Source organism: Mustela nigripes, chromosome 11 (assembly GCF_022355385.1).
Source record: "Mustela nigripes isolate SB6536 chromosome 11, MUSNIG.SB6536, whole genome shotgun sequence".
Lineage (NCBI taxonomy): Eukaryota > Metazoa > Chordata > Mammalia > Carnivora > Mustelidae > Mustela > Mustela nigripes.
In genome coordinates this window covers 3,093,528-3,108,430 of record NC_081567.1, presented here as the reverse complement: position 1 = coordinate 3,108,430, position 14,903 = coordinate 3,093,528, and the positions used below count along the sequence as shown (strand labels likewise).

Sequence of the window (14,903 nt, the reverse complement as noted above, 5' to 3'; positions counted from 1 at the left end):
GTGAGCCATTGCAGCTGGCACTGATGGCCGGAGCACTGCGGGGCCAGCATCGGGTCTGCACCGGGAATAGTACTCAGCCATGCATCTTGCTCCTAAGGATCAGTGGACCAATAATACCTCTTGGAAATGTCTCAGTTAAATGCATGGAATTGGGTTTTGCTCTTCTAGGCTGAAGCCAACTGTTGGCACTGCTAGCCTTCCTCCTGTGGTGGCTTATCACCTGCTGCTCTCACCTGTAATGAGTGTACGGCGTGAGGTTTGGGATCTCCAACATTTGGGCATCAGGCTCATTCTCCTCCTCGTAGAGGCTGACCCACTCCTCCTCATCACCGATGGCTCCAACCTATGGGAAAGATGATGCTCAGATGGGATGGATGAACTGGGGCACGGAGATGGCCATGTACAAGATGTGTGGCTGCCTGGTGTCTGTCAGGCTGGGCAGAGCCATGTGTGTCTCCAACATGGGCAGATAACTGGATCTGCACACACACCCTCAGCTAAGCCCTGGAGATATGGCTCCTGCTATTCCTGCCAAGGTCAGGACCTAGAGGATGAAGTCTCTGGGAACAAACTCCCCAGGGCTAATCCACCATGGGAGAGGACCTCCCGTGCCATCCTGCCCTTCCTCCTGGTTGACAGGCGAGGACTCAAAGAGAGGCCCAGAGAGAAGACTTGGTCAGGATCCCACTTAGGGTCCAGAGCCGTTTCCACTACACACTGACCAAGTGGACTCTGTCTCTCCCTGTTCCCACCCTGCCAATTTCTGTCCCAAACACACACCAAAGAACCAGTGCAGGCCTTGCACGGAGAAGGACTGGGCCCTGCCCTGGGAGTCAGACCAGCGGGCCAAGTCAAGAGAGCCATGAAGGGAGACAACATGACTTCATACCAGCCAGGAAAGCCCTAATTCTCCAACACAGGTTTCTGCATCCCTGTGCCAGGCACACATGGCCTTGTGCAGGCCATGTGGCTCTGGGGGACCCGGCGGACACGTGTGGAGGGAAGGTTGGGAGTGCAGAGGGGGGTTTCAGGCCAAACAAGCGGGGGTGAGGTGTGTCAGCCCAGGCCTCTCTGCTTTTAACGCTCCGTAAATCTGTCAGATGACAGTGCAGAAATGTGCTCATTAAGTCTGCGGAGAGATCATTCGGCAAGTGGCCAGGTGGCTGGAGGATGGCTTAAGAATTTAAAGTCTTGGGTAACTGGAGAAAGGTTCAGGAGGGAATGGAGGAGGCCAAGCAGACACAGAGCTGGGTGGCCCACCTCCTCCAGAAAGCTAAGTGCAAACTCGAAGCTCGGAACAGCCTGCATGGAAAGCACAGACACAGTCTGGCAGTTCCTCAGAAAGTTAGACGGAGGATGACCCTGTGGGCCAGTGAGTCCACACCCAGGTGGACGCTGGGATGACCTAGAAGCTGGTCCTCTAGGGAGCATGCGAGCACTTCTGTTCCTGGCAGCTCTCTTCACAGTGGCTACAGGGGAAGGCCTCACGAAGGTTGGTCACAGGAGGCACAGAGGAACACCGTGGTGTGTCCATACGGGGGAGTCCTAGTTAGCGGGACGCAGGTACCTATCAGCCTATGGCATGGGCGAACCTCAAAAACACGAGGCTAAGTGAAAGAAGCCAGACCCTAAACACCACGTTTATATGAATCTACTTCATAAAATTCACAGAATAGGTAAATCCAGAGTCAGACTGCAGATGGCAGGTGCCAGAGGCTGAAGGAGGAGGGAGCTGGGAGTCACTGCTTAATGGGTACAGCGTTTCCCTTTGGGGTGTTGACCCCAAAACCAGGTAGACGTGGAGGTTGCGGAGGGTCTGCACTCAGCGTTGGCTCTATGCCCAGCTCAGGGCAGAGCACGTGGCACACAGAAAACGGGACGGGGTGGCTCAGTGGGTTAAGCATCTGCCTTGAGCTCAAGTCCTGATCCTGGGGTACTGGGATCGAGCCCAACACTGGCCTTCTCTGCTTGTGCACTCTCTGTCAAATAAATATATTAAATAAATTTTGATAAGAAGTGTTAAAATGTGGGACAATTGGCCAGAACCATTTAGTAGAAAAGACCTAGAGATCAGAGTCCACGAGCAGCCGGGAGACGAAAGCAGCGAGGCAGTTGAAGGCGGCAGTAAAATCAGAAAACGAAGCAGTTTCCACCACTGGCTGGTGACGGGGGGACAAGGCGGCCAGCCTCCTCCAGTCCTCAGCCCTGGGACCCCCACTGGAGCCTGCAGACCCTCACTTCAGAGACACAGAAATGAAAGAGGGAGAAAACAGACATAGATTGAGGCTCAATCCAGATGGCACAGAAGCATGTCTTGGAGAACAGGAGGGTCAGGCCAGCCACAGACAGCACTGCATGCCCCCAGGGCCCAGGGTGGTCACCTGCTGCCTCCACTGTGCCTGTGAAGTGGGAGAAGCCCGGCAGGGGAAGACCGGCCAGCACTGACCATGGCCTGGGTCCATGCAATGCTGCTGGGCAGATGGAGGTGAGTCCCTCTGCAGGTGCGACATCAGGGCAGCGCACTGAATGTCCACGTGGGAGCCCTGCGTGTGGCTCAGTGTCCAGCCCGCAGGAGACGCAGTGGGCGTCTGTGGGATGAACGGCTGAGGGCCGGTCTCGGCTCCGCACAGCTCACAAACGCCTTCTGAACCCCCAGCAGCGGGGCGGGGAGGTGGGGAGGGCGGGAGGGCTGGGACCACGTTCTCTGCTCAGTTATCGCCGTTCTAGACATGAACAAGATTTATGAAGGCCATAAAGCCCAAATGCTAACAATCCAGCTGCCCTGTATTGAGCAGCGGGCCCTGCGGACAGGGCCTCACGGAAGGATCTGGTGGTTTCTGAGTCCCAGGTGACAGGGATCCCTGGGAGACTGAACCAGAGCACCTGTACTCTTCTTGGAAGACAAGTTTGGGGCGGGGGGAGGGAGAAAGAAAGAAAAAAGGAAGAAGAGCCGACTTCAGTTTCGGGGCAATCTGTTCAAGAGTTTTTATTTACCACCAGATCCCAGGCTGAGAGGGCGCGGGCGAGCCGGGTACTCGGGACACTGGGGGATGGAGGCGAGCGCCGGCCATGGGTACCTGCTCGTGGCCATTGGACACTGCGGCACCGGTGCTGCCTGGTGCCTTCATGTCTTTACGTGTCTGCCCGCATGTGGGGGAAACCTGCTTGCTTGGTGCCACTTTTTGGCTAAATCCCCAGCTCAGCCGTGGAGCTCTCTTGTGTTTCCCCAAAGCCACTCCCCTCCCTTCCTCTCTCCAGGTGCCCTAGCCTCACCCCTCCAACTGTGGTTGGAGCTCCTGGGGCAGAGGGATGTCCCCAAGCTAAGAAACAGCAGGGTGGTGGTGACAAATGCTTGGCCTTGACCCTGGCTGTTGGCATTCCACCTGCCTGGTTGCCTCCCTGGCCTAGAAGCATCCTTCTGCCGGCCGGGTGGCTGCCCTGACCCCATGGCCATCACCCCTCCCCCGCCACGGCCTGCTCCTGGCCACACAGCTGCCATGGTTGACAGGGCTCGGCATGTGGTCTCAGCGGGGTCAGCAGCAGTCAGCTGCACTGGGTTCCAAGCCCGTTTCACTCACGTGCCTGTAAAGATGGGTGGGGACCTGGCAAGGCCTCCTTCCCGGGCCCGTGGCGGGGCTTTGCGAAGGGAGGACAGGATGAAGCAGCAGGCTCGTTTGGGGCTTGGGCCAGGCTGGCCCACAGCTCCACCGCCAGGACGTGGGGTGGGGGGCATTGGATGAGGACTCCTACTTAGCCTACCTGGGGAAGGGGGTCCCCCAATGGAGGGCCGCTGAGCAGGGAGGGCTCTCCTTCTGGAGTGCCAGGGCCCTGCTCACCTCCACCAGCCCCAGCCTCTTCCCTCCTGAGAAGGTGGCCGCTGGCTGAGGGCAGAGCTGCTGTTCCGCCTCCAGCAGTAGGGCTGGCACTGAGGGCTGGGGACCCCCAAGGTCACACTTCCTGCCTTCTCATGGAGCACTCTGTTTCCTTTTGTAAAAAACCTGGATTTGAACGTGTGCCGAGTGAGCAGTGAGGCCAGGTGGCCTCGCACAGCTTCTGGGATCTTCCTGCCACTTCTCCGCGCAAAGCCAGTCTGTCTTTCTGGGGAGGCATCACTCAGCCTTAAACACCTGTACCTCGCGAATGTTCTGCCATCTCTCTGGAGGGCGCCTCCCCCTCCTGCTCCTGTCCTGGTGATTGGTGAACTCCTCCAGAATCCACAGAGCACCTGGGCCTCTGGGAAGCTTCTGCGACCCACACCCCACCTCCCCCAGCTCTGCCCCCCCACCCCCACCAGGCTGCTACCTCTGCGCTGTCGGGCATCTTCCCTGTCCCTGACACACAGCACTCCTCCCACATGTCACAGCCCCTTAAAGACACGACTCTCCTACAAACACAATGGTGTGTGTCCAGGATTCCTTGTGCTCACAGATGAGGGAACCAGCAAGGGTCTAGAAATGGTTCAGACAATACCAGATTCAAAGAACGCGGGGTCCGCGAATGAGGACGCTGCGACAAGGTGGCCAAGTCAGAAGTAAGGCCAGCTACAAGAGCACGGCGATCATAACCTCTGGGCGTGCGGCTTTCTGTCTCCTCTACGGTTGCATCGAACTTCACAGAGCCCAGCCGAATCATAAACAGTATTAAGACAGATGAGCCTTAGGAGTCAGCGCACTATGGCTGAGGGCCAAATCTGGCCCACCTCCTGTTGTTGTAAATAAAGTTTTATTGGAACATGGCCACACTCGTTGGTTTGTGTACCGCCCACCAATGGCTATTTCCATGCTCCCGTGGCAGAGCTGTGTGGCAGAGCTGTGTGGTTGTCACAGAGACCATCTGCCCGAAGGCCTGAAGTATTAACTGCCTGGCCCTTTACAGGAAACGTTTGCCAGCCCCCCTCCAGAATTTCACACACAGGACATGCAGCACTCCCTCTGTCTTGCTTCCGAGGTATCTTGCCACATGTGTTCTCCCTTTTGTCCGCATGAGAGCCCCCAGGCATGTTCAGGGTCTTACTCCTCTCTGTAGCCCTGGCATCTCCCCCAGGGTTCCAGCCCAGGCTGTTGGCTCCACAGACGAAGGAACATGAGGGAACACGTGCATGGTTTCCAAAATCGATATTGAAAATGGGTTGTCCTGCACTGAGCTCCGAAAGCAGATGATTACCGAAAATGTAATTTTACTTACGTACCTCTGAAGGGGGGATGGGGTGCTTACATTTCTATAATAAAAGGTTTATATTTTGATCTAAAGCGAACAGAATTCTTCTTAGTGAGAAACAGAAGTCTTTTTAACACTTGCTGGGCTCCTCTGGCTCTCTAGTTAGATTTCAAAACCGTCATGATGGAGTGTTCCAGAAGTAACTGGCTGTTCACTAATGATGCACTGGACATACAGTGTGGCAGAGCTCTTTAAAGATGAAACAAATCAGAGCTCCATGGGGAAGCTGGGATTTTGATGGTTTTTTTCTTCTGCTGCTTCTTTTAAAGCTAACAAACAGCACTTTACAATACTTAATACAAAAGCAGAAATGCCACACATTTCAAATGCCTCGCATCAGGGGGTGGTCGTTAGGACCCATTAGGAAGCTGCTGTCCTTCTTAAAGCCCCAGGACTTGCTGTCCTGCCCACGGCTCCGACAGGCACATCTGCTTGGCTGGGAGGGTGGGCTCTTTTGGACATAGGTACTCATTTAATACCTGGTGCGGGGGGAGGTCCCGGACTACCCCCTGCCCTTGCCAAGTGGGTTTTTCCACCAGAGCTGGATTTGTCTGTCCTAGGAAAGCCTCTGCTGTCAGCGGGGCCTCCAAGGAGTCGCGGGGAAGCCAGCCTTCCCCGGGGCAGGACCTCCAACACCCCGCCGAGGCTACAAGGTGAATGGCTACTCAGAGGACGGTCATTAACCTCATCTTATGAAAGGAAGCCGCAGACCGAGAGGGAGCCCGGGAACCCGCATCTGTGCTGGGAGAGGAGGGAGGACGGAGCCGGGTGGGCGGCAGGAGAGCTAGGAGAGGGAAAAAAGAGTCTCCAAAAATTCATTCCATGGAACCCTGCCAAGCCAAGTGCACCCTGCTGGCTGAAACTCTGGTGTCAGCGGGAAAACTTGCGAGTCAAGCAACTTCCACACTTCCCGAGTCCCCTCTTGTTCTGAGTGCTGTCCCCAGCACCCCTGCCAAATGAAGCCCCCACAGGGAGGACGGGGGACAGATGGGGCTTCTCCGCATGGTGCTGCTGGCGGGTCATGCACAACCAGGAAGGGGCTGAGGCCTTAGCAAGGCCCAAGGCCAGTTCTCCAAAAGGCCCCACAGTCATGGGGGGATTGTCCGCACACCTGACCAAGGAGGGATTGTTCTTTGCAAAAACCTGAGCCATGTTCCCCAGGCCTCTCTCCCGTTCACAGCTGGGCTTGCTGGTTATTTATTTGTTCTTTCCTAATTGTTTAACACCCTCTCCATCTTCAGACTCGGGAGGATTGGGAAATGACGGGTGAGTCTTCTACCACGTGGGGCGTCAAAAGCATTGGGTTCTCCTCTGGCCTTCCAACTGTTTCCTCTCCTTTGCCTCCAGTGACCCCAAAATGAAATCTCCATGCGGGTCTGTCCTGGCGCTCCTCCTGCTGTCTCCCTTGGCATCGCTTTCCTCCCTCCGCGGATGGCTCGGACCCTTGTATGTGGCCTTCACTCCTACAGACCGCCAGGTGGACTAGATAAGTTCTGGCCGTCTCTGAGTGAGTCCCTTGGACCCCACAGGCCTGCAAGGGCCCCTGTTCTCTCCCTGCCAGGATGCACCCCTTGTCCGGGTTCCTGCCATCTGGTCACGATACCACAGCCCTCTGTCATCAAGGATGGAAAACCTGGAGCCCCGTCTTGGTGCCCTCGTTCTGCGCCGTGCTGGTGGCCCCCACTGCCTCTCACAGAGATCTGACTCCAGTGATGCAACCCTGGTTTTGAAGCTCCTGACCTGTTGTTTGAATGACTTTGATAGTCTTACTCAGTGAGTTAAACACAGAAGAGAGACTTGCTTATAAAAGACCGAAGGTCCAGGCCACTGACCACTGCCTGTAGGATCCATAGGGCAGTCGCTGGACTGGTGAGTCACTGGCCTGGTGATTTGCCTCCCTGACTGGCTGTTGGAAAGCCGCCAGTCTGATGGCACCCTGACTTGCACCTCCGGGAAGGAGCCCCCTCCTCGCCAGTCACCCTGCACAGCACATCTGCTTGTGTCCCTCAGGTACAGGCCCCAGAATGCTGTGAGTCTTGGCTGCTGTGGCCATAAAGGCGGATTGGGCATGGGGGCAAGGTCTTCCCTGCTGCCCCGCACTCCAGGCTGTCCCCGGCCTCACCTGTGCTCCCTACTACCCAGTCCTTCCTGTCTCACCTCCCCTGGGCTCTCCAGGTCTCCCCGACTTTACACACAGTCCCCAAATGCATCCCCATCCAAAAAATCCTTCTAGGGACAATTTTTCCATGAAGCGCTCCCCTCCCGCGAAGAGGTTTCTCCCATAGGCCCTCTGTGCACTCCTGACAATCACTTTCCGGGAGCCTGGGTTGTGAGCATGGCTGCCTTGAGGCTGGGGGTCCCCTCCTCCCGTAGTGTCCCTGCTGCCGTGGGGATGATGAGCTGCTGTCCCCAGCACCTGCCCCTGCTGATCTCTGAAGTGCAAGTGGCCTTCTCTGTGCCTGCCCCTCCTCACTCATCAGATCCAACTCATCTCAAGGACAAACAGGAAATGCCCACACCTCCCTGTGCTGCTTCCCAAGATGCCGAAATGCCAGCGAGGACTTGGGCCCCATTGTGCTTGGAGTGGGGCCCAAGGGGAATGGCAGGACAGGCATGGGGCCAGGAGAACCGCCTGCTACCTGCTGCCTGCTTTGTGATGCCGAACCTCGACCTTGCCTGTGAAGCGAGGACAGCAATGACATCCCCTAAATGCCACCAGGAGACTCTGACAGGATGGGAGGTGTGAAGGGCAGGGGACACCCGGATGCGTGGCACTATGCTGTGATACCCCGGGGGTAGTTTCCCAAGGACAGTCTTGGGCAGAAACTAATCGGGCCATTCCTATGAGCTCCAGCTTGCATTCCTGTCTCCTGTCCCGCCTGCTCACACACCCACTCTGCAGCCGCCTTCCCACGCCTTCCCCCGCAGATATACCGCCACGCTTCCAGTGTCCTTGATGTCTGGAGTTCTGCTGGCCCTGGAGGACTCAGCCCACAGCTCTCCGTGATGCACTTTGCAAATGTAGACCACGGACCCAGAGCCCACACTGCAACCCTCCTCCCCGGGCCTCTAGAGCTTTGGGCGACCGTCCCCCCACCCAGTCCCCCAGGGCCGGGGACCACACAAATAGCCATTATGTCCTAGAGCCACTGGAATTCCTCCAACTAGCCATCCTGGGCCTGCTCACCCCGCCTCGCCCGCTCCTTCCCGGGTAACCCGCAAGAAGGCTCTCACCCACGGGGCGGCCGCCTTCTGCCTGCTGACTGGCCCTGCTGCCTCCCCGTGTGAAATCCCACGCACCCTCCTCTGCAGACTGTGAGTAGGACTCTATTTGTGGTGAGTCATCTCCTGACCTGTTGGCCTCACCCCGCCTGAATAAAAACAGAGTTTAGGCTCTACAACCGTAGGACACACGCAACTTTGTGACTCTACCTTTCATGCCACCGTGCTCTTGGCTCCAGCACCCTCCTCCCTGCCTAAGGCCTGCTCACCCTACCTCGCCCCACGGCAACCTCGCATCCACAGGAGCCTTCCTTGGCCGCTCCGGCCAGGCCCCCGCTTACTTTTGGGCTCCCTTCCAGCCGCAGGTGTCATCTGTATCAGCCAGACTCCAGGTCAGCCGTCCCTCCCACGTCCCCCAGCCTGGGAGGCTCTGGAGCTCTTTATAATCTGGCACTGGGCACGAGCCCCCAGACCTGTAGCACGGCAGGTGCTTAAGAAATGTTTGCAGGGTGAATGGGTGACTGAGCGGAACAGAAACAAAACCCGACGACTGGAAAAACGAAACACGGGTGAACCTAAAAATCCAACATGAGAATTAGGACGAGAGATGCTGAGCGGTCCTCAAAAAGAATAGGAAAATATTTCTCTTATGACGCTTAATTCGGTTTGACAGTTGTGACTTAGCTATACGTTGACCTCCATTTCCTGAAAATGACATTTGTGGTAAAATGTTTCCCTTGGACTGACCCACATTGTCCCTTGCCCTATGGTATTTTTGGCTCTGCGGTATTTTTTAAAGTCCTGTAAGAGGACACAGAAGGATCTGATAGACTAATGAACAAGAAGGCCAGTTCAAACCGTTCATCTTCTATAGATTTCCCACACTGGTCAAGAAATAAAAGAGAAGAGTCCTTGTCAGGGTGTTATTAAGCACAATCAAGCCAACACTAAACATTTTGAAAAATCCGAGCGTGTACGCTGCCGCCGCCTCTCACCGCGGCGCCCAGACACTTAGGCAGAGGTGTTGTCCCTCTTATCCAGGTGACAGAGTCATCGCTGAAGGAGCCAGAGAGCGGGTGACAGCCCTCCTTTGCATACTCAACAGGCTATTCAGAAATAAAGTCGCTCTTTTTCTTCTGATTACGACAAAGCAATTCCACCAGTCAGAGCTCATGAGAGTTGACACGCTGACAGATACTGATGAAGAGAGCCACCGACGGCCCTAACCTCCCTCCGCGATGAGGGAAAGGGGAGAGAGAATTAGTGATCAGAAGTTCCCACCTGCAGATCTCGAAGTGATGAGGCAAAAAATGTCTGGCCTCTGTCGCTGCAGGAGACAGAACATACTGGAAAGCCTTTCTAATGTCAGCGGTGACAGGAGCAGGTGGACCGATAGAGAAGGAAAGGAAACGTTTTGAAAGCATGGGAAACTCTGTCCCTAGAGTTTGTGCTGTGACCCACACTCCCAACAGGGCACCCTTCTTCCACGTTGTAGGCCCTGTTCTGGGCCGGAGGGGAGTGCCCACAGGACAGATGGGGCCCCGGTCTCACCAGGCTTATGTTCCCAGGAGACTCTGCAGCCAGTGGAGAAGAGCCTTTCTGTGACTAGGAGGAGCAGCTCGAGAGGTTCCGGCCCTCCTGGCCCGTCTGCCTCCTGAGCAGGTGGGATGTCAGTGAGCCGGGGGCCCAAGCTGGCCCAAGCCCTCCAGCCCAGGTGAAGCCTCCGAGCCCAGAGTGACACTGGGAATGCCCCCTGCCATGCCATGCACAGCCCTGGACATTCCAGGGAGAGCTGGACTTGACATTTTTCAAGCTGTGGGATTTGGGTTCTGTGTGAGTGAGTTCTAAGTACCGCCAGCTTGACTCTCAGCGGACACTTTGGGCGCTCCAGCAGGGCTGGCATCCGGCCCCGGGAGCCTGGGCCTCTTCCCAAGGGGCATGGCCTACCGTCACGGGGACTCTCAGCCCTCCTTGGCTCTCTGAGCTGGCACAGCTCCTGCCCTGAACTGGCTTGACTTTCCAGGTGTTTCTGGGTGTGCTCTTGCAGCCTCCCCAAGAACACAGTCTTTCTTCCTCAAACGCTTGCCTTGACCTTATTATTTTTATCATGAGGTTCCATTTATTAAATGCTTGATATGTGTGTGTCCCACGCTAGAGCCTTCAATGCCCAGTTCTTCCCATCGCACGTCCCGGTGTGTGTGGTCTTCACCCTCAGCCAGCTGGTGGGAGCCCATGGGCCCTCCCATACCCAGGGGCCTCAAGGCCAGCTCTGCACCAATGTCCCTAGGGGCCTGCTTTTTGGTGCTGTGCTTTGCTGCTCAGCCTGTCCCTTTCCAGCCTTGCCTGGGGCTGAATGGACCACAGGGGTCCTCGCTGGTCCCACCCATCCTGCAAAGGTCAAGGGCAAAGCTTCCACTATGAGTACCTTATTGCAAGAAACCTCCCATCTCTTGGCCTCCAGATTTACAAATTTGCTCTTTAACACTCTGATGGATTCTTAGAGGGCAAGAAATCACTGAAAATAGTATACAGGCAAGTGGACAGTTTTGAGCAATAGTTTACAGGAGCTGAATGTGTACACCTCCTATTTTCAAACGCAAGGTCTTCATAACTTCAGTCTCTTTGGAGGCCGACAACCATTTGTTCCCCGTTGGAAGGCTGGGGTGTGAGTGTCTCTCTATCTGTCAGAGCCACGGCTGCTTTTCCCCGAGGCTCCAGGTTGGTGCAGGACTGGGCCACAGGGAGTGGATGAAAGTGCAGAATGGAGGTGAACCCAGCTGAAGGGAGTGGAGGAGGAGAGCCATGGTTCTAGAATTCTCGGGCTTCACACTTGGCTTTAAAGCCCTGGTAACCTGGGCATGAAGAGAAACACCCAGGCTGTATGGGCTTCTACCTGGAAGAGGAGAAATGAGATACACTGGTCCACCTGGACACCTGCCCCGCGGCTCACTGCTGGGAGAAGTTCACTGCGAGAGGCCACGCTCACAGGTGGGCATCTAGCACCCAGGAAAGAAAACAAAGCCCGGCCATCTGTTCATCAGCTCTCGATCCAGTCCCTCGGCGGGAAGTGCCCCGGGAAGTAGAGAACATTGATCGGCACCTCCACTTTTTCCAGGAACGCCGTGGACGGGGGGCCACCCTGGGCATCTGGGGTGCCCCGACCTCCATCCCCACTGCTCTATAGTTACGGAGACTGCAGTCGGCAGACTGGCGCTTTATTTTATTAGCCCATGACGCTCTCTGAAACAAGTCCTTTTAAGAAAATGGTGCCATTATGCACAAACAAGCAGTAAGCGGGCTTTTCTTCCCCTTCCCATTTTTGGAATGGAAACAGTTTTATCTGTACCACTAGTACCTTCATTACAGGAAACCTGCTCGAAGCAGCCTTTGGAGGAGACCCGATGTTATTGCGGCTGTTAGAGCACCGTGAACGGCTGCAGACGGCAGGGGTTTATGGAGGGACCGAGGAGGCAAACAGGAGCGGCAAATGAAAACATAAAACATTTGCATTTTCCCGTCTATGTGCACCATAAAAATGCAGGGGGACAGGTTTTGCTCACCTACAGTCAGAGGTTCCTAATTAAACAAAGCATTACCGAGCCAGAAATGCCTATAAAAGCTGCTTTCTAGAACTTTAACCTACATCTGAGTGTCGGATTACTATAGGGCCTGGCAACGTGCTCCTCCAAGGATTAGGATCTTTTCTTCCATAATTCACTGGAGAGAACGCCAAGTGTGATACAACCTTCCTTGTGTGCTTTCAAAGCAGTCAGAATTTAAAGGAAACTTTTCTGCAAAGATGATGTGATTGAGAAGTGGATCAAAGGGAAGAAAATACCAGTATCCTGTCACGAAGTGTTTGGGGAGCCAAATCCTAACACCTACAAGGCCGCTCGGACATGATGTTCACAGCACCTGGAGATCGGGCGCAGACATCGTCTTCTTCCTGGGCCTCCACCAACCCCCAAACCAGGGCGGTGCCTTCTTCCCGCATTTTGCACAACCCCAGGCTCACTCTGAAATCACCCCCTGCCTTCAGTGTGACGAGTCATCAGATGGCCGCCTCCTCACCAGCCCTGCTGCTCTGGCCTCTTATTCCTCTCTGAACTCTGGCTCGTGGCCAGGTGCAGGGCAAGAGAATGCTGGAGTCTTATGGCATAGAAAGCCTGGGTTCAGCTCGCATCCATACAAAGAGAATTAGGTGAGGAATATTCCAGAGGCTTTGCCTACCCCAGTGACCGTCTCCAGGGCCCTGTTGCTCTGAGTTTAGGAAAGTTGGAGCCTGACTTGACCATGGAACCCACTGAGATGTTCTCAGAGGAGTAGCTGGTAAGCTGAAGGGAGGCTTCACAGGGGGGACTCGACACGGGCAAATCTTATACACAGAGGTCGGGGACATAGCTACTGCGGCCCAGAGTGGATTTCATTTGTACAGAAACGCATGCCTAGAGAAAGCAAAGGCGTGCTCATCTTGGATCAGAAATACGACAAAGTGTTCTAATTCTCTCACAACCCCTCAGAGGAGGTATGACTATCCCTGCTTCACAGCCCAAGAGCCTGAGCTGGGTGGCTTGCTTGTGGTTGTGCAGCTGGGACATGGCAGAGCTGGGGTTTAAGTTTCAATGGTTCAAGGCCATTTGCCCTCATGTCCCTGCTTCATATGGGCACCAGGTAGCCTCAGGGAACTTGTCCGTGGCCTTTCCTGGGAGGTGAGTCGGACGGTGATCCATGGATGGTGGCAAACGCCCAGGAAGGGGAAGGATGGGGTTTCCCAAAAGATCTCACAGCCAGAGTCTGGCAGTAGGAGTGGGAATAGGGGCTGCAGACCTGCTCTTCCCCTGGATGAGGGCCAGTGAGCATTGGAAGGCGACGTGCGTGGGTTGGGGTACATTCCGCCAGGACTTTGTAGAGAAGTAGCAGTGGAGTGTCTGCCAAGGTCTTTAAAGAAACGCCCTTTAAAGGCATACCCTCTGCAATACATCTTCGAGATTAGTAGGAACAGGTTGCAAAAAGAAAAGCAGGATTGGTTCAGCCAAAAGGAAATAAAAAAGGATATTCAACCTAACCTTTGCCACATCATCATGAGATTTCCCTGAGATAACTAAGTATATGACTGAAAACGGGTCCAACATGTTCAACCCAAACTGAATGGACTAGGACAACAGAAACCAGTCTGTTGAAGGAGTCAGTCCAGAAGTTTGAGGAAAAGGGCACTTTTCATGTGGCCAAGCAGCCACTGGAGAAGGCCGCACCAGCTCTGTGATGGAACCAGCTGGGGCTCCCAGCACACCACGTGGTGAAATGCTCATGGCTTGTCTTCTGTCTTCTTCTTGGCCATGACCCTGTCCAAAGGAGCCTGGGAAAAGTCTAAAACCCTTCTGGGCTTTGGAACAGAGCTTCTGTTTATAGATGACTGTTTACTCTCTAGGAACATTTAAACACAAATTGTCCAGATAATGAGCTTCAGAATGAAAAATTCTCTTTGGATTTTCAACGATCTACACCACTACCAGAATCTTTAGGCTTGCTGAGTGAATTTTAAAATACTTTGGAGAGAATAGCTATGAGGGACTTCCAGTTTGAGCAATATGGCAGACAAGATAAACTTTAAGCTTAGCCTCCTGCCCCAAAGCCAGAGCAGTGCTGGATAGGCATGACGGATGTCTTCTCAGATGCCTGCCGGAGTGCTGGGGAGCAAGGGATGTCTCTCAAGACCGACGTGAGTGGGAGTGAAGCTGTAGTCAAACCTACCTTGAAATCTAAGCGAGCACTGCCTGTGGGAGAAGGTGCTTATAATAATCACAGCCTCTGGGCGCAGAGAGAAACACAGTGGACTTGAAATAGGGACATAATCACAAGTGTGACTGGCTCAGAATTAAGACCTAATGATTAACTTCAGATTTTGGCGACTTCAAAGTGCATGGTACAATTTTTAGGGCAGCTGGTGGGGGAAGGTGGGGTCAGGGCCCATGCAAAGGTGTCCAAGCAGGTGCCAGCCCCCTCAGGTGGGAGGACTGCCCACTTACAGGGGGATTTGGCAAATCAATAAATAACCGAGGTGAGTGGGAGCCAATAAAGGCTAGTATGAATGTGGAAAGGGGCAGCTTACACAAATAGATGCTATTGAAGTGTATTTGGAGGTGCTGGTATCAGCTAGTGATTGTCAGCGTATACAGACAGATATGGAAATAGACCGAGGTGGAGACATGTGTGTGCCCGAGGGTGTGTATTTCCTAGCTCCATGCACTGGAGGAGGCCTGGAGATCCAGGGGCAGTGAGCGCATCCAGTGGCCAGATCTTGGTTTCTAAATACCGCTCTCCACTGAAAGGACCCAAGGGTCCTAGGAGAAATGGGATAACAGAGCAGCAAGAAGAAGAGGATCCTAGAGTACTCTGTTGTGCCGGAAGGCGAGGGTATGCTTAGAGTAATGGAGGCACGTGAGGAGAACACAAAAGCCAGGTGG

At 54.6% G+C, this 14,903-nt stretch overlaps 1 protein-coding gene across 1 annotated transcript in view; it reads right to left on the bottom strand.

Annotated features, from left to right (window-relative positions):
• The window catches only part of SDK1 (sidekick cell adhesion molecule 1), a 510,153-nt gene that overhangs the window by 106,393 nt on the left and 388,857 nt on the right, over positions 1-14,903 (bottom strand). Inside the window, exon 22 of the mRNA XM_059414328.1 lies at positions 234-343. Coding sequence (XP_059270311.1) covers positions 234-343 — 110 coding nt within the window. The remainder of the gene's footprint in view (positions 1-233; positions 344-14,903) is intronic.